Source organism: Kwoniella bestiolae, chromosome 4 (assembly GCF_000512585.2).
Source record: "Kwoniella bestiolae CBS 10118 chromosome 4, complete sequence".
Taxonomy (NCBI): domain Eukaryota; kingdom Fungi; phylum Basidiomycota; class Tremellomycetes; order Tremellales; family Cryptococcaceae; genus Kwoniella; species Kwoniella bestiolae.
The window spans coordinates 337,152-358,090 of NC_089244.1; the positions used below are offsets into that span (position 1 = coordinate 337,152).

The following is a 20,939-nucleotide window of genomic DNA, read 5'->3' on the forward strand; positions in this document are numbered from 1 at the left end:
TTAGATTCTGTTCGCGTTTGATGATCAAGGTGAAATCTGCTATGAGGGTGTATGTACAGAGATGGCCTAACGAGGTGTGAGGGTCGTCCTCGTGAACGTTGAGCTCTTGGGACTACAGTGAGTGTACACAGAGAAGAGAAGAGAGATGATTATGAAATAAAGCTAAGAATCGATTACGAGAGAGACGGTGATTGTTGATGTTCAAACTGAGACAAAAACACACTGAAAAAGAGACAAACATGAATACATGACCTCATCAGATCGATTCGATTACCCCGCATTGATTTACCCCAGAGTGCCACTTTATCACCTGTGGACACTATTCCCGAGTGAGTGTCATACAGAGAGAGGGAGGGATCGAGCGCGTGGCAGCGAGTAGCAGATGGAGTACAATGACAGCATTAATGAATGATGGATGAGTGAACGAGTGGATGGATAGGTGTATAAGGTGCTATACCATACAAGATACCACAGAGGATGCGTGTATAGATAACAAAACATACTGCATAGACTACACCCTCATCTATACTATACCTTCACACAGCATCGACCTACATCATTGCATGGTGACAACGGCAAGATCCAACCAAAATACCATAGTCGCGTGCTCCAACCTCGCTCGACATCGATTGTTCACCACAAAAGTGTCTTCTATTCTCACCCTTGGAACACCAAAAACGAGTCTCATGAAAACCCACCACCGATGATAAAACCCCCTCTTATATCATTTCTCTATCATAGACAATACTATACAAGATGTTTCGTAATGTCCCCCAAGCATCGCAACAACAACAATCCTACCCTCCCCAACAGCAGCAGTATGCCCAACCACAGCAACAGCAGTACAACCAGCAACCCCAGCAACAGCAGAATGTCCAGCAGCAGCAACCCCAACAAGGAGGGGGAAGTACGGTAGATGGGGGGTCGGGGTCGAATGGCGGATCAGGCCAACAGGAGATGAACCTTGCTAGTGTATTGCATTACCTCCAATCTGAATGGAGGAGGTGGGAGAGGGATAGGAATGAATGGGAGATTGAGAGAGCCGAGATGAGGGTTAGTTTGTCTCGCTCAATGAAGGCTATATACAGGAGAGGTACTGATTTATGGTTCTTTGTGTTGGCTCTAGGCTAGGATAGCTCTGCTGGAAGGTCAGAGACGATCGGCTGAGAATCTCAAAGTGGATCTGTTGAGGAGGGTGAAAATGCTGGAATTTGCTTTACGCCAGGAGAGGTAAGTCAGACTGCTATATTATAATCTGACTCTTCAGATGGGGGACCCTCAATGTATCCTATTTTTCAATTCACCAGACTGAGGCTTGAAGTGTGAAGGACGATACTGACGATTTTCCATTGTATGTAGAACCAAAACTGTCAGTTCAGCTTCCGGGAAAGTATCTTCCATCCCACCATCCAAACTGGCTTTGCTACAAGACGAAGATAAGATGTCGACGGGAAGTAAAGATGATAACAAGGAAGGAAGCGGAAGTGAAGGGAGCCAAGAGGACTGTGAGTCTGCATCCCATGTCCTTGCGGCTTACATACCTTTCCATTCTTTTCGCTTCCAGCTTGAAACGTACTGTATACTGACTTGGCTCTGTTCCTGCTAGTGGCCGAAAGATCTTCTGGCTCTTTACAACCCACCTCCAAGCTCAACGGAGTCCATCCCGCTTCGATGGGTAAATCCGCACAACCGTTCAGACAATCTACAGGAGATTCCAATTCCTCTTCGTCAGCTTGGAAGAATATAGGTTCTGCTCCTAGGGATCCTAAAGCTCGAGCAAGGAGTAGGGAGTATCTGAAGCAGTGAGTTGGTATATCTATCACTCGGACGTACATCAGGAGCCACAATTCAAGCTTCACGACTCGCCCATCGAATTGGTGTCTACTGGTCAGCTAGAAAACTTGTCAATGCTAATTCATCATTCCTATTCCAGATGCCTCCAAGAAATAAGTTACCTGACTTCACCAGGCGCCTTAAACCCCTTACCTCCCCGTCCACCCGTAGATCAAAATTACCCTTTACCAGACCCCAACAATCCAAATGCCTCGACGAACCCAAACGAACAGATCGACCCGTTAGATAGACCTAGAAAGTCATTACCTGATCAAAATATCCCTTCTATATTCGCTTCCTCCCAACCGACCGAAGAACCATCTCAACCAAATGAAAATCAAAATTTACCTAACGGAACACCAGAGTCCAAATCTTCATCTTCGTATACCCCTTCGGACCAAGCTGCAGGACAGCATTCACAACCATCATCAAGTGATATGTCCTTAGACCCAACTGCCAAACCACCTTCATCACCCGCCCCGCGGACTGTCAATCTTCCCGAGGGTGAACAACCCCCTCAGAAATCGCAGATCGATACTCAGGTGCAAGCGGGTGAAGAGCAGGGTGGGAATAATCAGATTTTGACGGCGATTTATAGACCCGATAGTAAAGCTGCGTGGAGGGAGGAGCTGAGGAATGCTAATGAGATGGCTGAGAAGGTGGGTCTAGATGTTCTGTTTCTCTCAGGTATCTTATCCTACCATTTTCCACAACCTTGTTCGATACGTGTAATTGTCATTTGCACGGTTGTTTTGGACTTTGACGTTGAATTCGATCTTATACTGATCGATATTCTGGTTTTAGGCCAAAGAAGATCGGAAACCTCCTTCTTCCTCTGCGGACGAGGATCAGCTCTCCTCCCTCACCTTGAATGCAGAAGAAGACGAGTCCAAAGTGAACGACGATAATGCCACCAATGGCCCTGAAGACAAAGTATGGTCGACCAGGAGAAGTCTGAAATCGCATTTGGACATTGTCCGAGCTGTTGCATTTGCTCATGGGCCAGGAGTGGTGTTGGCTACGGGGGGTGATGATTGTACGGTCAAAGTTTGGGGGGTTGATGTCGGGAGTGTGATGAGTCAGAAGTGAGTGTGCGGGTTTCTTGCAAAAAATCGGGACAGAAACCCTTCAGTGGGGAATGATGTAATCGGAGAAGAATGGCAGGAGTAAACCCTCCGGTTGCAAGTTGTGATAATTTATGCTCATCATCCTGATTGTGCTATAGACCATCCGCACATGAGATCGAACCTCTGATAACCTACAGAGGACACACCGCACCCATAACCTCCATCGTCATATCAAGTGCCCTCTCAATCATATTTTCAGCTTCCTTGGACTCCACAATCAGATTATGGAAACTCCCCTCGATCCACCACGATCCTTATTCAATCTATGACTCGTCCCTTGCCATCCAGACATTAGAGGGACATACCGACTCGATATGGGGTTTGGTACTACTCCCTTCTAGAGAAGTGAACGGAAAGAAGATGTACGGGAAATTGATCTCTGCAAGTTCGGATGGGAGTATCAAAATTTGGAGTAAATCGACAACGTCAAATGGATCTGGTGAATGGCAGTTAAAGTCTAGCTTTTCGACGATGTTCAACAAGCCTGAGATACCTACTTGTTTGGAGGGGTGTAATTCTGATTATGGACATGTATACGTTGGGACTAGTAGGGGGAGAGTGTTGTTGGTGGATACTGATTCTGATGAGGGGAAGGTTCTGCAGGTGTTTGGGGAGGAGTCTGAGGGTGAGTCGTTGTTAGGAATCACCTGTCATGAATTATGCTATGGAAGGAAGAGTTGGCTGATGGCTGGGATCGTCTTTATAGATCAAAACTCTCAGATCAACGCTATACTGAGTCATCCGACTTTACCTGCTATTGCTACGGCTGGTGAAGATGGATATATAAGATTCTACGATATCAAGTCTAGTGAGTTTACTATTCAAATCGCTCGCAACTCGTTCGCAGGATTACTTATCCTAACCTATAAAACTTAGACTCATCCTCACCGACCCACTCGATCCTCGCCCATCCATCACCCATCACCTCTCTATCCATCTCACCCTTATCCCCCACATGCATACTCACCTCCTCTACAGACTGTTCCGTCCGACTCTGGGACTTAGGTAAGAAGACATGTCTACAGGATCTATCGGGTCATCGTGAGAGGTCTGGAGAGGGAGTCAACATGGTGGCTTCGCATCCTGAATTACCTATTGTGGGGACTGCAGGTGCGGATGGGGTCGTTAGATTATGGGGTGCTGGATAGGTTTCGGACAGTGTGTTGAGTGTGATATCTCATACAGTAATAGCGTAGAGTAGAAGGTTTTGTTTCTCTTTTTCCGTTTGTTTGTTTCTGTTTTGGATCCAAAAATTACTCTTTCATTATATATCCTTGATCTTTTGAGAGTGATTGTGATTTGTGCATAATTAGCATTTGTTCTGTTCTCTTTCTGTTCTTTGCTCTTTCCACATCTTAAACGACTGTCATGAATAAAAGTATGAAATGACAAACCAGGTGATTACAAAATATCGTAAGGGGGTATTTGATCCCGCTAATGAGTCATTAGAAAGACGCGTGTTAAGTGTAATATGCCTGTGTGGCTGGTCAATCAACTGTCGACTAGGAGACGACTGATTTTGTGTTTACTATGATATTTACCCTGCTTTTCTCATTTCCATGTTCATGTTCATTCAACGTGACGTATATCAACAACAAAAATATCTTCAATTCCGAGCATCTCATCAAAGTCAGATCCTCCATAGACGAACCATCCAGCTTATCATCAGACCATCAAGCTTCATTACCGGTTGGAATCTAGCAGACCGTCATCTCGTGTCATTCAACTTCCCGTCCTTGTCCTCATCCTCCACCTACGCGTTAGTCGAACAACATCTTCTCAAAGAATTGCACAATTTTTGAAATCAAGGACGAATCACTCCAGTTAGGCAAGACTTTCCACCTCGGGAGCATAGAACTTTGCCACAAATTATCTTGGATCGTTATTGAAATCCTAAAATCAACGAGCTCAAGAGCCTACCAACCTTCAACCTCCAGTCGTCCTATCCACCTATAATCAACGTCATCCGTCATCGGACAACACCATGGCACGAACAGTATCAGATCCGACGGGAGGGGGAGGACGTCCGTCAAACGCTTCTACTTCTGCTGGCGGACGTCAGAGTATAGGCGAGCCGAGGAGGATGAAGAATACCGCTAGGAAAAGTACGGGTGGAAAGGCGCCGAGGAGATCTGGACGTGAGTGTTTTGCTAATTCATATCCAAAGTCAAATGAATCCAATGGAACATTCAGGGTGTCTAGGAGGATGTGATGTATCTGATATGTCGGAATGATGAACAAGTCATTCTGCACGGAGAGAATCCTATACTGGCTGTATTGCGACCACTTGTGAAGCTGATACTCCCCATGCCATACATAGCATACAACCCCGCTCCAGGACGGAATGCTCCTGGATACCCTCGACCGTCCATGGCTGATTCAGAAGGTGGTGGACAGCGGGCCAAGAGACGTTATAGACCTGGTACCAAGGCTTTGAAGGAGATAAGGCAGTATCAGAAATCTACGGATCTGTTGATTGCCAAATTGCCTTTTTCGAGGGTTGTGAGTTGCTTTGATCCTTTGAATGTGACATTGCGAATACTGGATATAAAGCGCTAGGTCGGAAGGGAGATGGATTACTCACTTGTACATATTGGTTGAGAAAGAGTACTGAAGTTGGAGTCAGATCATAGCTCATCGTTGGACCGTTGGGCAATAGCTGATAACATGATTTCCATTTTCACAGGTCCGAGAAGTAGCGTTAGACTTATCATCAAACGAAGCTGGAGATCTTCGTTGGCAGAGCTCAGCAATTATGGCTCTGCAGGAAGCTGCCGAAGCGTTCTTGGTACATTTATTTGAAGATGCGTGAGTAGTCCTCCAGTCTCGCTGAGTTGATGAATCTTGAAATACATTTCTCTCTATGTTCTTCTAGATCATCCTCATATAAATGTCCTTCGGACATCGCGATCACCCTACTAATGCTCCCTCACCCACACAGAAACCTATGTGCCATCCACGCCAAGAGGGTGACGATAATGCAGAAAGATATCCAGCTGGCTCGACGTATACGTGGACAATGGCATGGGCTGGGCTGAGACGACGAGTATGAGTATCATAAAATGGTAGAAGGGTCTGGCTGCTCTTGCCTCCTTGTTTTTAGGTGATTTACTATCATCGTCATCATTGTATTTTCGTTCGTTCTTCGCTCTGTCTTTTCGAGCAAATTTTTCTATGTACTTATATTTCTCATTGGGAGTTGGTTAAAGCAGGTATATACAGACAAGTAGTCATCTAGTGATTTTAACATTGATATAACGAGCAAGCGATGAAATCAATTAAAATGCAACTCATGCAAATTATGCGGAATATGTGTCCATCACATTCGTTGACTCGAACTCAGACTTGGATAATCCACTCACACGTCATTGTTACATTCCAAGCAGGATACGCACAAGCACATGCATTCGATACCAAGAAGCGATTGGTTAAAATAAGTTATATGATATAGTATATACAAAAAGCGAATAGGTATATGAGTATCTTCTAGCGGAATGAAAGGTTCTAGATTATATATCGTCCGCACCGCAACGCACATTGCTAGCACAGCAGGAAGTGTATAGTCATTCCTGTTTGTTGACTCTTTTCCATCACATCACACATCCCCATTATGATCCCCTATAGTCATCCCATTCCTCGGCTCCACCCAACCCCTCTTCTCAAAACAGGCAAATACCAAATCATACCCATCAAACTCGTACCCTATCCTATCTTTCCTTACGAACTCCCTGCCCAGTAGATCCGTACCGAACGATTTCCAAGCTCTCTGCTCCGTCTCTGTCTGCTTGTCCCCTTCCTCGTCCTGGTTTTCAATGGAGGTAGCAGGAGTAGATACGAAGAGCGTGATAGATAATCTGGAAGGTTGGAAGATGCCCACCACCTTCCTTATCAGTTCCTGCAATTCCGGTCGTCTAGCTATATTCCCCTGGTCCTGGTCCTGACAGGAACCATCGATGGGTAAAGGGACATTACATTCGAAACTCGCATAAGACCATCCATCCTCGGGAGTAACATGGATCGTAAAGTATCCTCCAGGGTTTGATGTCGAATCAGGCATCCCACTGCCTATCACAGCATTGGCAGAGTATCCGCATGGGTCGAATCCGAAAGAATCCAAGGTAGTTTCTTCCTTTGAGAACAGCTGGTCTATCCCCAATTTTGCGGAGATGTCTTTACCCAGTTCCAAGCCTGATTTCAGAGTGCCCTGGGAATCGTCGTTGAAGAATTGGGATCGGGCCTGGGGGGCGAGGTGGGTCATGAGGATTTCGAGGGTCGTGTCTTGGTATTTGGTTGGTTGGAACGATGGGCTGTCGGAGTGTAATTGGGTAGTGGATGAAGGAGCTGGAAGGGTGAGTGATGACGACGGTGAGGATGGGGATGAGGAGGAAGGGAGAGAGGGGACGGTATTGGGTGAAGTGAGGTAGAGGAGCCAGTGGTCCCGGTTCATTGGGCCGACAGTGTAGGCTGCTCCGGCGGTGCCTGTGAGTGAGAGGGGTGTCAGAATGGTTCTGTGTTGGTTGTAGACTATCGGAAGCTGGGTATGTTGTTAGAGCTGCAGCAGCAAGACAGACGAGGGGAGACTAGCCCCTCCTATCTTTGCGACCAATTCACAAACCGGCATTCACACCACAAAACGAAAGCCCAACCGCCCAAGGCAAAGTGAAGTTAAACCCAACTCACCAAAAACAGTATCCAAAAACCTAACTTCATCCCCCCAATCTTTGTGCGGACCCTGCTGTCTCTCAGGGAAGAAGAAACTCTTCCTACTGTAAAAACATCTCCAGACGTTGGTGAAACCACACCATTCTTTGGCAATTTCAATTATCCTGTACAGTCCCAGCAAGTTCAAGGTGGTGCCGCATGTTTTGAGGATGATAAGATGGGGAGAGACGAAAAGGGACGATTCGCTGTAATATACATAACGCAGATATCAGTCCAGGTCCAGACGAAGTGTTTAATCTTTCATAGATGACATGACGCAAGCAGCAATGAGAAGTGTTTCGAGGATATATGGGCCATGCATTCGTAGATAGCTTCTTCTCTCGAAAAAGAGAAACATGAAAGATGAAGCTCAACTCACGATAACAAGTACGCATCAATCTCCTCCCCCTCAACCACACTCAATACCTTGCACTTGACAATATCCAACATCTCCTCCCAAACCTCCTTGGGCACTTTCCTAAGCCCCTTCAAAGGCTTCAATTCTCCCTCGGTATTCTCTCTGAGTCGGTAGGTCCTCTGAGAAGAAGAAGAGGAATAAGGGGAGGATTCAGGCAACTGATCGACAGAGGGCGCGAACCATACTTCGAGTAACTTTTCGGGACCTTCAAATGGGCCTGGGGAAGTGAGGACTTCCTGGGGAGTTTCGAGTGAGAGTGTCATTTTTGGTTCAGGGGGGTCCTCACTGATCAGAGGCAAATTGTCGGTGATCAGAAAGGAATACTCTCAGTGTTATATGTGGGTCTTCTTCGGGACGATGTTGATGAACGTGTCTTCACCCATGAAAGGAATAAAGGAGGGTATATTGGTAGTCTGAGTCTGTTTTTACACCATACACAACTAGAAAACCCAACAAAATTCCCAAATTACGCTCGACGGAAAAAAATGTCACGTGACTAAATGACGAGGTCGAGACTTTCTTTCTCGGGGGTTAGCAGGACCGAATAATTGATGACAATGTAGGATGGTCGAGTAAGCGTTGACGATGTGGGCAGATCACAGTACGCATTGCGACCATGCATCCCAATGACCTTGCATCATGCATTCATGCAAATCATTCCGACAAACTATCTCTCCCTCTATCAGGCAAAGGGAACAAATGACCCTTCCCCTTCCACTCCTTACTTCCCTTCTTCAACCGCTCAACAACCTCTGTCGTACCTATCTGTTCTATCTGAGGCCATACCGCATCTTTCCATAATCTTTCGTCTGAGGGCACACCAAGTCTATCTAAGGCTTCGACAGATTTCGAAGGTATTATAGGTTGAAGTAAGATTGAAGAGATTCGTAGAGAATGATAAGCGTATATTATCGCTTTGGTACCGTCCTCTGCAGACCATGGTTTCAGGTCTGTAAATAGTTTGTTTGTCTGGATAACGCCTTGAAGATCAGCGTCTCTCGTCATGTCGATCAGTAGCTTAGGGTTCTATTACTCACAGCCGCTATCACATCCATAACGCTCTGGCAAGCCCCGCTGACCCCATACACTTCCATCTTACTCTCAAACTCATCCCTCAACCCACCTAATAGCCTATCCAACTCCTCGTCTCTATCCTGCGAGCCAGATGAGACCAAGTCCAAGTTTCTGGTAGCTTTCTTCAACATCTTTGTACCCGATATACGAGATAGTAAATTACCGAACTGATCCGCCAAAATCCTGTAATGCACTTCCACCTGATCTGGTGCGTAATCTAAAAGAGAATTCAGTATATGAGCTCGAATGTCATTTGATGCCCGAGCAAGGTCCCTCACCAGCATCGTCTGCCAGACTACCTCCAACTCTCATAAGATACCATCTCACCCCATCTACACTCCAATCCCTCATCGCCTGTATGGGGTCTACAACGTTTCCTTTCGATTTTGACATCTTCAATTTACCCATCGTCCAATGTGCGTGTGCTAGTATTCTACGAGGTGGAGGAAGGGATGCAGAGGCTAGTAGAGCTGGCCAGTGGATTGCGTGGAATCTGTTTAAGTCGAGGTTTAATAGTCAGCCATGGTGGATGTGATGATACCGGTTCCTAAACCAACGATAGGCCCAGAATCCAAATGTGTATTCAGTCGAGTACCTACTTTGTGATATCTTTCCCCACGACCTGTACATCAGCAGGCCAGCCATCCGTCTGAGCTGGATATCCAGTAACAGTCAAGTAATTTATCAAAGCATCTACCCAGACGTATATCGACTGATCAGGATCATTGGGTACCGGTATACCCCACTTCACCCTTGATTTGGGTCTTGAGACGGACAAGTCTTCGAGGTTATGTATCTGGGATAGAAGATGCTGGCGGACTGATGGAGGATGTACGGCTGCCCAATCAGGGAGAGTCAACACCTGTACTACACAGAGCAAAATACCGGATTCTTCGATAGTGCGTGATTCGGCAGCGCAGAAGTGGAAAGGAACCACTTACACTCAGGATTCGATAACCATTCAGTCAAAAATCCCTTATAAGCCGTCAACTTGAATTTCCAATTCGTCTCTTCCTCCCATATCACTTCATTCCCACTTTCCAAAGCTATCATCACCCCATCCTCCCGCTTGGCCACTTGGGATGCTGCGTAGAATGACTCGTCAGAGATGGAGTACCATCCTGAATGGGTGCCTTTGTAGATATCTCCTCGGTCGACCAGTCTTTGCTATAACAATTGATAGAAGGAATTGATCAGCTAGGTGTCACACAATGGCGTCTCGTCAGAAGACTAGTGGATCGTCAGAAGATCTGACTCACCCAAAAATGCTCAACAGCTGTTTGGTGTCTCTCCTCTGTTGTCCTTATGAAATCGGTATGCGACGCATTCGCCAATTTAGCTAGATCCTACAGCCACACGATATTAGCCTAGACACACCTCCGTCGCGGTAGCTAGGGCAGCTCACCCGAAACCTCTCAGACACCTCATCACAGAACTCCTGTTCACCCACTCCCCTCGCCTTAGCAGCCTGCTGAATCTTCATTCCATGTTCGTCCGTCCCCGTCGCGAAGATCACTTTCCTATCTGGATGTCTGAGTCGTGAGAATCGAGCGAGGACATCGGTGAGCAGGAGGGTATGGAGGTGTCCTATATGAGGGGCTGCGGAGGTGCATCAGCTTGAAGTTTCCGCAAGGTGCTTGCAAGCCAACGGAGACAAAAGCTCACCTGCATTGACGTAGAAGATGGGTGTGGTGAGATAGAAGGGTTTGGCGGATGACGGTTCTCCCGCTGGAGTGAATAGTGAAGGTATCTTAGATGATGAGGGGTCTGCGCTGGAAGTAGAGGTAGATGTGCAGCGTATACTGCTGTGAGCCAGTATAGGTGGCCGAACATTGGGTGATGCTTTCGGTCGGAAGGAGGATAGTAAACGGGGTATATGTCGACGCATCGTTGATGAGCTCTCGAAGCTGGCCGATCCCGATGTCAACGGTGAGTTGATGTTTTTTCCTTCTGCTACTGTGATGCTCGAGTCAGAATACTCTGTATAGAATCATGCACGCTCGAGATGTCTGATTATGATCTGTTTTCGTTGTGGGTGTAGACGGAACATTTCGAAAGTAAAGTACGAGCAACATGGCAAGTGGAGGTAGCTGAATGAATCACGTGACATTCCACTAATGCTGATGGCCGAATCTATGCGGATGGGTTACGAAGCTCACTCTGCTTCGTCCAAAACCGCTTTTCCTCAAATCCGATCGATCCATTCCTCAAATCCCATTTCTCAATCCGTATCTCGCCTTACCTTCTTCATCTCACAACGAGTATCGACGGAGCAACATGAACAGATCAGGAGGAGAAGCATTCGCCAAGCTCGCCCAACAGCTCAACAGGGCAAGGATGCAAGCCAGCGGCGGTGGTGGGAGGGGCGCAGGAGGTGGTGGGCAATTCCCAGGTGGACCCAAGGGGTTCTTAGCTGGAGGTGGGGCTATTGGAGTATTGTTGGCTGGTGGTATCGCTTTGAATTATAGTATTTTCAATGGTGCGTCGTCGTTGTCTTCTCTCTTTCTGGTTTGGTTCAAGCTAATAGTGTTTGGGTTGGCAGTCGATGGTGGTCATCGTGCGATCAAGTATTCTAGAGTACAGGGTATACGACCTGATATCTATCCTGAAGGTACTCATCTGGTGGTATGTCTGCTTTTGTCCAAGTGTAATTATGCGAACATCCAGCTGACGTTGAGTGATCGATGGAAATAGCTACCATGGTTCGAATCTCCCATCATTTACGATGTTAGAGCCAAGCCCAGGAATATCGCTTCTTTGACCGGTACCAAGGATTTACAGATGGTATGTTGGCTTCCTCCTCACCCATGCCAAGTGAAGGTAGTACTGACAATTAGGGTGTCAGGTAAACATCACATGCAGAGTGTTATCCAGACCATCAGTCAACGATCTTCCCACCATGTAAGTGATCTTGCCACCACCACCACCTGCTTCTCCCATCCCCATCATCTTTCGCCCCTATATATAAATCTACCAGGTGACCAGTACTAACTCCCACACTCGATATCTTAGCTACCGAGAACTAGGAACAGACTACGACGAGCGAGTCCTCCCCTCAATCGTCAACGAAGTCCTCAAATCCGTAGTCGCGCAATTCAATGCCTCTCAACTAATCACCCAACGAGAGATGGTCTCGAGACTCGTTCGAGAGAATTTGACAAGAAGAGCAAGGAGGTTCAACCTCATCCTTGACGACGTCTCCATTACGCACGTGGCGTTCTCACCCGAATTCACCCATGCAGTAGAGGCCAAGCAGGTCGCTCAGCAGATCGCTCAACGAGCTGCATTCTTGGTCGACCAGGCTATCCAGGAGAAACAATCTATCATTGTTCGAGCGCAGGGTGAGGCCCGATCGGCCGAGTTGATTGGTGAGGCTGTTAGGACGAACAAGGGATTCTTGCAGCTTAGAAGACTTGAGGCTGCTAGGGAGATTGCGGGGACTTTGGCACAGAGTGGGAATAGGGTTATGTTGGATGCTAAGAGCTTGTTGTTGAATGGTGAGTCGAGTGTCCTCCAAATAATCCATGCTTGAGAGTTCGAGTCCCGGTTAGAGTGATGTGAACAATGCTGATTATGATGTGTGGTGATTATGTAGTGGCCGATGAGGACGTCATCAATTCTTCCGCAAAGAAATAAACCAACAGTAAAGATATATGGGAGAGTGGGGTATTCGAGTTGGAAGAGGGGAATTTAGTTTAGGATCATACCTCACGTCATGCAGCAACATCTCCTCAATGTCTGTCATCATCCAGTTGCTCGCTACCGGCATAATACTCGTTGACGAGTCGTTGTACCTAACCACATTTGTTCCTTATTAACCCAACCTCACTTCGCATCTGATATGACATTCAAGATACACTGCCAGCAAATGCAAAGTCAAACGGGTCTTCCCACACATATGACTCGCGTCACCATTACAACGCTGCAAAGCAACACTCTCACTCCCACTGCGCATACAAACAAGCGCAATGCGTCGAGGCGGCGAAATGGTAGGGTAGTCTGCTATCAATCATGAGAAAGAGCACCATATGCTGGCTGCAGCTCACACTCAAACCTGAGCAGTGGACGCAGGATGTCAGACTGTCGTAGGATATCCCTCCCATGACCAACTGAGAGTATTGGCGAATGGTCTCCTTAAGTGGATGATGTACGTGGTAGGTAAAAAGAGATGATCACAGACAGACGGTCGGTTTGATGGCATCTTGCCAATGACGGATGACATGGCATAGATGTGCTTCTTCCTATCTTCCGATTGCATTCACACGATAATGCTACATATCTCTTATACTCCTTATACGATCACAACTAATTATACCTTCTTCTCACCCTCTTTACCGGCCTGTTCAACTTGTTCAGCAGCTGCTTGCCCTGTTCCTCCGATAGCACCATCTTCGGTAAATCTGTGACGGCCGGTCATATTAGTACAACGCTATGAATAGGGTGTATGATGAAATGTGGGGTGTACGCGAGTGATGGGTACGAAGTGGATGATGAGAGGTAAGTAAGGAGTTTTTGAGACTCACTGTTTACCGATAGCTCCGTCGGCTGAGAAGGGTCCTCCGACTGTTTATCAATACAAAAATACAAAGAGTCAAGGTCAGCATTACAGCTGATTGACGGTGAGGACTGGAGTGGATTGGAGTGAATGAGATTAGACTTACCCGCTTGGGCCTTGCTTCCGATCGCACCATCAGCATTGAAGTTTGATCCGATCGCTCCGTCGGACTACAAGTCGAACGAACGAATCAAGCAGATCGAGTCAGCTCAGCTACGTTGAGATGAGCAATGTGAAAGGGACGACATGTAACAATTTACAGCGCAAAGCAATGAACAATGATGTCGACGGGGCAGAAACTAAAGAGAGAAGAAAGAGACACACCTTGAAGGCTTGTCCAGCCTCCTTGAAAGATTCAGCAGCTTTATCAGTCATCTTCTTCTTGTTATCTGCGTATGTTCGAACTTGAGATCTAAGTGTGAGTCTGGATGATCGAGTGAGGTTGAGTACAGTGGGTCTGAACATTGTAAGAAAGAACGAGAATTGAAGTAAACAAGTTATGTTATATTGGATTGCTTATATACCCCAATCTCATCTGATATTGCTCGTATATATATGCAGCACCGATCTTCCAGCGATCGCATTCAGTACAGATCGATGATCTAATCCCACATGCAATTCCCACACCACCACTCTTACCAAATGAATGGGAATACCCGTCACAATCGATGTCATCGAACGTTTAAAATCGAAGCCAATTCGAGTGGACAGTCCGGGACGATCCCATCATGCTTTACCGGAATCGTACTGGCACACAAAGATCGGCGATCCAGATCTGATCTATTCTTACGCTTTTTACTTTACAGTCTGACGTCAATCGCAAGCATCCATTTGTCGCTGCATTAACTTTCTCACGATGGGACTCACCACCACCAGCTCAGAGGGGATATCGATGCATGTATCGGAAGAAGAAACGGGGTATCTTATATAAGTTATATAATTATATCATCATCTCATCTAATCTACGAGATCGTCCTATCTTTCTAAAACGTAACATGAACAGCCTAAATCATTGTATCTGTCTATACCCTATATCCTCTGTCATTTAACATCTAACATCTCGCTTAGACCTCTTGTTTCCTCAACGTGAAGCTCACTTGGGGATTCTTGGGCAAGACAATCATAGTCTGCAAAGTATCATTGTGTCTTAGCTACACATTCCAGTCCGCCCAAGCCCCAAACAGCCTCATAACAAGTAAGCACAGCGAGAAACATTTCACTCACCCTATAGTTCGTCTCAGGGAAAGAAGGCACCTCAAGCTTCATAGTAAAGTGTCTAACGATATACGCAATGATAGTGGACAATTGCGTGTACGCGAACTGCTCGCCCACACATCTATGTCGCCCAGCACCAAAAGGTTGATAAGGACTTTCAGTACCCTTTGATACAGCTCCGAAACCATAATCGACTTGTTCAGATTTGGTATAAGTTTCGACGGCAGCTTGACCAACACCTTTCTCCTCTAGCCATCGCTCGGGTGTCCATGTCTTGGAGTTTTGCCAGATCAGGGGGTCCATTTGAGATACACCCGGAGCAGCGAGGATGAAATGGCCTGTTGGGATGACGTAGGAGTTGTTCTCTGATGGAGCGGCGAGGGAGGGGGGGACAGGGATGTCAGAGATGACTTTTCGGTAGATTGAGCTGGACAAGGTGACTGTAAGCTTATGAAGTTTCAACAACCTAAAGGGTAGCTTACTGAATAGGAGCGTGCTAGACAGCATCAAAGCAGTTGTCAGCGTATATAACATGAAGCGATCGAAGCGATCTCTATGACTCACCATTCTCAAAGTCTCTCTGATGACGGAATCCATAAGAGGTAGATCCTTGACAGCTTCGTAGGTCATAGGAGCCAGAGTACCATCAGCCTTTCCAAAGTACTTCACTTGTTCTTGGTATAGTCCCTCGCTGCATACAATCGCCACATATCAGCATCCCATCATACCCAGAAGCATGCATTAGCACTCACAGGATGTCGGGTCGATCAGCAAGGTGGAGTAAGGCCCAAGAGGAAGTAGCAGACGAGGTGTGTTGACCAGCCATCAAAAGAGCAATCATGATATGAGAGATATCTCGGTCGGTAAGGGGCACACCATCTTTGTAGACTGAACCTTGAAGAGATGCAATCATGTCGAGTTCGTGCTGCGAGAGGTAAAGTATATCAGCTATGTCCTCACCAGCAAACCACGATCATTCAGATAGACAGGAATACGGTGTGACAATGGCATGAGAACGGCAAATGACGCAACACTCACATCAGTCTCACCCTTCTTCCTCTCCTCAATAATCTTCATATAGAAATCACTCATAGCCTTCTGAGCCTTATCTCGTCGTCTGTAAGAAGGCAACGGCAAATTGGGGAACAAGAAGTTCAAGGGAGTAAATCCACCATCCAAATCTTCATAGTACTGTGCGAATTTCCCATTGATACCTTGTCGAACTTCTTTACCTTGTAATGTTCTTGAAGCAGTACAAATGATCAATTCTGACATTGCTTTGAGGAGGTCTACTTTGACGGTAGGGTTCGATTGGGATAGTTTCAGCTCGTGGGAGAAGAACTCTTCGCATTCTGAGGTGATTAGGGGTGGGTAGGATTGGAGAGCTTCGGTGGTGAGACCTGATTTGATCTAATACGATTTATTGGAAATCAGCTACAAGCCCTACCTTAACTACGACTTAATGCAGAATGTTTGGGAGAGTGCGCGTGGACTCACAAATTTCTTCTGTTGCATCAACATATCATTGGGACAGTCGTACACTACCCCTTTACCGAACACAGGGGTAGTAAGATGCTAAAATAGGAAGTATAGTGTATTTAGCTTCTGCAGAATTGTTCCACACGTATGGTAGCTATTACTCACGGTGTAAGCATCTTCAGCTCTAACTTGTGAGGTCTTTCCACCCAAAGACAAGTTGTTTCCCTTTGGACCAAGGGCGACGGTAAGGGTTCGACCCATCATGACGAAGGAGAAGACATCTCCGTACTGAGCACATCGAGCCATCAGCATGTGATCGATATCTTTGAATATGAAACAGATGTGTGATCATATTTATCCAACGAACTTGAAAAATAGAGATGGGAGGGAAGGACATGACATACCTTATCTCTACATTCAAAGAAAAACTTGTAAGGATCCTCCCCATAATACGCAGCAGACCCGAACCAAGGGATATAGTGGAAGACCAAGGGAGGTAATGATTTATTTCGCGGTAAGGCCTGAGAGTTTCTTCAATATCACATGCAGTGTGTTATGGAAAACAGAAACTCACAACCTGTCTGAAAACGTTCAAACCAATGATCAAAGCCACGGTCCCCACAAATCCAATGGCAATTTGAGCAGCGAGGGGTAAAGAGGTGTACCATGGTGGGATGTGTACACCTAGCTCGTTGAGAAGTGAGACTTTCTCGAATGTGTCGTTCATCGTGATTCAAGTTGATTGGTGATGATGGGTGTTGATGGATCAGTGATGTTTGCGATTTTTCCGGGGGAAGGTGAAGAGAAAGAGAAAAACGAATAGTAGAGACTGTTAGTTGTAAGTCTATCTAAAAGGAGAGTGATGGATGATCTCGAAAAAGAAAGAGATCAATCCAGATATAACGTATAACGATATACCAATGAGCCAAACAGAAACGAATGAGCGAATATCAAAACGAGTAAAGGTGGTTCGAGGATCAGTCTGCACGACAGTCAGGAAAATAACAAAAATAATTGAAAATGAGAATGGGATGGTACGATAACACGAGAAAATAAGGGTAAGAGTCCATGCGCGTGTCGGGTTGTACTGGGTTGTTTACCCTGGAACCACTCCATTGATTACAAAGTTGAATAACAGCTCATTAGGAATCATTAGACAAGGTGATTAGCAATGTGACCTAACGTCATTAGACAGCGGCGGCACTACTCGTATGGGGCACGGGAAGTGTAACAGGTCAAAGCTTCGTATATACCCTTATCGAAAGGTGTCTTTCGTCTGACTGGCCATTAGCCATTGGCTCATAGTGCACCAGTCACGAGTCAACTTGGCATGAGGAAAGTGATACCACCAGAATACTGAGCAGCGTCGTCCAGTCTAGTGCACGAACCGAAAGAACCGTGCCACCCACCCTTACTAACCACTGCGTGTTCACCCGACATCACCACTACGCGAACAAATACTATTCCAAGTCGAACCATCATATCATTCGATGAATATTCCATTTGGCACTCCAGATGTGCTTCAGTAGATCACGTACACTCTGAGAGGACGCAGCAGTTCCACCAAAAACGTAAACATAATATACTTCATACGCTATCATGTTCACTCCCCAGCTCAAGAATCTATATCGATACAATATTACCATTCTCCACTACCACAATCAAATCATCTCCAAGATATTATATATTCACAGTCACACTCAATCAAGTCCAGCTCTAATATGATATGATATCACTTCACTTCTCGTACCAATACAAGGATAAAAGTCAATTTCACAAATCCAACTTCTGCCTATCTTACTCTATGCGAGTGTCACTCAATCCTCATCCAACTCATCAATCTCCTCGTCTTCCTCTTCCCCCTCTTCCTCTCCCTCACTAGCATCCTCATCCCTCGATGTCCTCCTGCTACTACTAACAGATCTCCAACCTGGACCCTGGTGAGGAGGCGGCATACCCATGGCCACATGAGGTGGAGGAGGTCCATATCCCGGTGGTCCAGGGGGTGCACCGTAATGTGCTGCATGAGGATGAGGATATCCAGGCGGGGGAGGGGGAGGGTAATACCCAGGAGGAGGGGGATGATACATTTGTCCATGCGGTCCTGGTGGTCCTTGAGATACTGTACCAGGGTGCGAGTGGGGTGCTCTAGGCATACCTGGATGAGCGGGGTGTCCATGGTGAGGCATCGCCAGACCGGGTGGTCCATGTGGATGACCATTATGCTGTTGTAAGGCCGCTGCGCCCAATTGATGTACTTTGGCATGTCTCTTCAAGTTTGACTGAACGGAGAATCGTCGTCGGCAGGTCGGCTCTTTACATACATATGGTCTTTCACCGGTATCTAAGTAAATGACATTTCATCAGTACCATTGACACATATGGGTTGAATATGTCTGATTGAGGGAATGAGGGAAAACCCATACTCACGACTGTAAGTATGTATTCTCAAACTACTAGGTCTCGAGAAAGTTTTCGCACAGAAAGCACAAGTATATTTCGGTCCACCGTTCGGTCCCCCATTACCAGTCACTCCATTCATCTTGAGTGGACTTGTATCCCTATCATCATCTTCTTCACTGCTCTTCCTGACTTTCCGTTCCTCCTCCACAGCAGCAGCAGCCAAGAGAACTTCCATACCTCTCATCCCAGGATCACCACTATTCGTCATCTCGGCATCATCATCGTCCAACCGATTTTGTTGTGTCTCCACTACGGACCTCTTCCTTCCCCTGAGTGAGAGCAGCGGCCCAGCACCATTATCATCATGGTGAGATTTGATCGAATCTGTAGACTCTCTTCGCGAAGTCCAAGCAGGGGCAGAATGGAGCGGAGGGACAGGTTCAGAGAACGAAGATTTATCCATTGATACGCTCGTCGCTAGACCCAGCTCATTCGCATGAGGGTGAGAAGGACCGAAACGATTAGGTGTCATGGCCATGTTCATATCCCCACTTTTCTGCATGATGATCTCTGTCAAAGACGATCTTCGGAGTTCAGGTCGACCAGTGACGTCGGGTGAAGGAGGTCGAGTGAGCGATTGACGCCTCATGATGTCCGATGCAGGTGAGGCGGATCGACTCAAACTTGAGGGAGGGGGCAACAACCTGTTATCGTCCATTGCTGATAGGGGAGGTAACATTGCTGAGCCACGCCTGTCAGAGGGAGGGGCAGTCTGTAGTGGAGGAGGCATCTCGCTCGATACGGGCTTATCCCTATCTGAAGCTGATAATCCGGCGAAATGGTTTGATAGCTGACCACCAACGAGAGAAGGGTTTCTTGACGCTTGAGATGGTCGTCTGGAGAAAGGTAGAGGTTCATCCTCCAATGTCGGTGATAGACGTCCACCAGTCGTTGAGCCGGAAAAGGACGACCGAGACATTGATGCTGATACCCCAGCGGAGGAAGCTTGAGGAGGGTGGAGCAAAGACCGAAGACCGGACGATGAGGAGGAGTTCGAACTAGACGGTCCAGCCGTGTGAGGTCCAGGTGAAGTAGCCATAGGGAAAGAAGCGTTTCTCGACTGCGCTTGCCACCTCAATCTTGCTGATTCTTCTGCATCCCTCAATGCGGGGGGACCATCGGATCTTCGCCTCTTCTGGCCAGTCTCATCTGAGACATACGGTATGGTAGGGAAAGAATTGGATCTATACGGAGTAGGTTGGAAAGGTGATAAACCTTTTTCGAATTCTGGTGCCCACCATCCTGCAGAGTTTTCAGGTACGGCCGATGAGGTGAGAGAGGAGTATCGGGAAGTTCGTGCTGAGCTTGGAGAGCCTGATGGAGAGTTGGGGATGAGGGAAGGTAATGATGGGGATTGGAATAAAGATGATGATGATGAGGGTGTTTGGGGATGATCTGCGACAAAATAATGAAACAAAGATCAGCTTCCGCAGCTGACATCATATGCGATCGGAGAACATCTTTCCGTACTGCGGTAGAAGATGGGGACTTACCGCTGGCTACGCCAAATAATGATTTGATAGGTGGCAAGCTGATTGATTCAGGTGGAGTTATCTTGTTTTCTTTTGACATTTCTTCTTCTTTGACTCTCCTCAGAGGATGTTTCAATCCCAAATCACCATACCCTTCATCTTCCATCATCGTATCCTCACTCTCCGCCATCATAGGGTCGAATCTCGATTGTCTTCTAACGGACATCTTCTTTCGATTGGGAGAAGGTGGTTTGGCTTTGGGTGAGATAGCTGAAGGGGAGATTAATCCTGATTGATTGAATATCCTGGTTTGCAGACGAGCAGATGTGTCTGCAGTTACCATGGATATGGGGGGTAAGGGTGTGTTGGGACTGGTTGCCTCCAGCTTGATTGCTTTGGAATGAGGAGGCGACTTTGACTTGACGAGTTTGACTTGCGGAGTGATCAGTTGAGGGCTGTGCTGAGCCTGTGGTGAGGTAGGTGTCGGTGTCGGTGACGGTGTCATTTCGTTGGAGTTGAAGGAGTAGTCATAGAAGATCGTGTTGAGAGGTGAAAGGCGTATGGATTGTCGAGGCATCACACCAACGAGAACGGTGGGGTGG

General features: G+C 46.7%; 8 protein-coding genes across 8 annotated transcripts; 3 read left to right on the forward strand and 5 right to left on the reverse strand.

Moving 5' to 3' along the window:
* Positions 1-756: 756 nt before the first annotated feature.
* On the forward strand, positions 757-4,108 carry I302_105694 (uncharacterized protein; the record flags this gene model as incomplete). The annotated part of the gene is made up of 9 exons (XM_019191444.1): positions 757-1,053; positions 1,127-1,230; positions 1,360-1,505; positions 1,607-1,802; positions 1,934-2,492; positions 2,638-2,918; positions 3,059-3,585; positions 3,667-3,768; positions 3,837-4,108. 9 exons carry the CDS (start codon positions 757-759, stop codon positions 4,106-4,108), a joined length of 2,484 nt encoding a protein of 827 aa, XP_019046074.1.
* An 836-nt stretch (positions 4,109-4,944) lies between these two features.
* On the forward strand, positions 4,945-5,998 carry I302_105695 (histone H3-like centromeric protein CSE4; the record flags this gene model as incomplete). The annotated part of the gene is made up of 4 exons (XM_019191445.1): positions 4,945-5,098; positions 5,281-5,462; positions 5,647-5,768; positions 5,902-5,998. 4 exons carry the CDS (start codon positions 4,945-4,947, stop codon positions 5,996-5,998), a joined length of 555 nt encoding a protein of 184 aa, XP_019046075.1.
* A 557-nt stretch (positions 5,999-6,555) lies between these two features.
* Positions 6,556-8,342, reverse strand: I302_105696 (S-adenosylmethionine decarboxylase proenzyme; the record flags this gene model as incomplete). Its single annotated transcript, XM_019191446.1, has 3 exons — positions 6,556-7,439; positions 7,641-7,867; positions 8,041-8,342. 3 exons carry the CDS (start codon positions 8,340-8,342, stop codon positions 6,556-6,558), a joined length of 1,413 nt encoding a protein of 470 aa, XP_019046076.1.
* A 391-nt stretch (positions 8,343-8,733) lies between these two features.
* On the reverse strand, positions 8,734-11,041 carry I302_105697 (methionine-tRNA ligase; the record flags this gene model as incomplete). The annotated part of the gene is made up of 8 exons (XM_019191447.1): positions 8,734-9,048; positions 9,117-9,370; positions 9,432-9,646; positions 9,753-9,990; positions 10,095-10,320; positions 10,413-10,499; positions 10,559-10,752; positions 10,819-11,041. The coding sequence occupies 8 exons, from the start codon at positions 11,039-11,041 to the stop codon at positions 8,734-8,736; spliced, it is 1,752 nt and encodes a 583-aa protein (XP_019046077.1).
* Positions 11,042-11,430: 389 nt separating this feature from the next.
* I302_105698 (prohibitin-2) lies at positions 11,431-12,789 on the forward strand (the record flags this gene model as incomplete). Its single annotated transcript, XM_019191448.1, has 6 exons — positions 11,431-11,632; positions 11,696-11,778; positions 11,848-11,937; positions 11,999-12,054; positions 12,166-12,650; positions 12,749-12,789. 6 exons carry the CDS (start codon positions 11,431-11,433, stop codon positions 12,787-12,789), a joined length of 957 nt encoding a protein of 318 aa, XP_019046078.1.
* Positions 12,790-13,462: 673 nt separating this feature from the next.
* I302_105699 (uncharacterized protein) lies at positions 13,463-14,173 on the reverse strand (the record flags this gene model as incomplete). The annotated part of the gene is made up of 4 exons (XM_019191449.1): positions 13,463-13,553; positions 13,677-13,716; positions 13,815-13,878; positions 14,033-14,173. 4 exons carry the CDS (start codon positions 14,171-14,173, stop codon positions 13,463-13,465), a joined length of 336 nt encoding a protein of 111 aa, XP_019046079.1.
* A 599-nt stretch (positions 14,174-14,772) lies between these two features.
* Positions 14,773-17,129, reverse strand: I302_105700 (uncharacterized protein; the record flags this gene model as incomplete). Its single annotated transcript, XM_019191450.1, has 10 exons — positions 14,773-14,835; positions 14,933-15,350; positions 15,406-15,419; positions 15,488-15,614; positions 15,676-15,848; positions 15,962-16,333; positions 16,421-16,498; positions 16,568-16,690; positions 16,807-16,923; positions 16,977-17,129. 10 exons carry the CDS (start codon positions 17,127-17,129, stop codon positions 14,773-14,775), a joined length of 1,638 nt encoding a protein of 545 aa, XP_019046080.1.
* A 1,090-nt stretch (positions 17,130-18,219) lies between these two features.
* I302_105701 (uncharacterized protein) lies at positions 18,220-20,842 on the reverse strand (the record flags this gene model as incomplete). Its single annotated transcript, XM_019191451.1, has 3 exons — positions 18,220-18,746; positions 18,833-20,260; positions 20,359-20,842. The coding sequence occupies 3 exons, from the start codon at positions 20,840-20,842 to the stop codon at positions 18,220-18,222; spliced, it is 2,439 nt and encodes an 812-aa protein (XP_019046081.1).
* Positions 20,843-20,939: the final 97 nt, after the last annotated feature.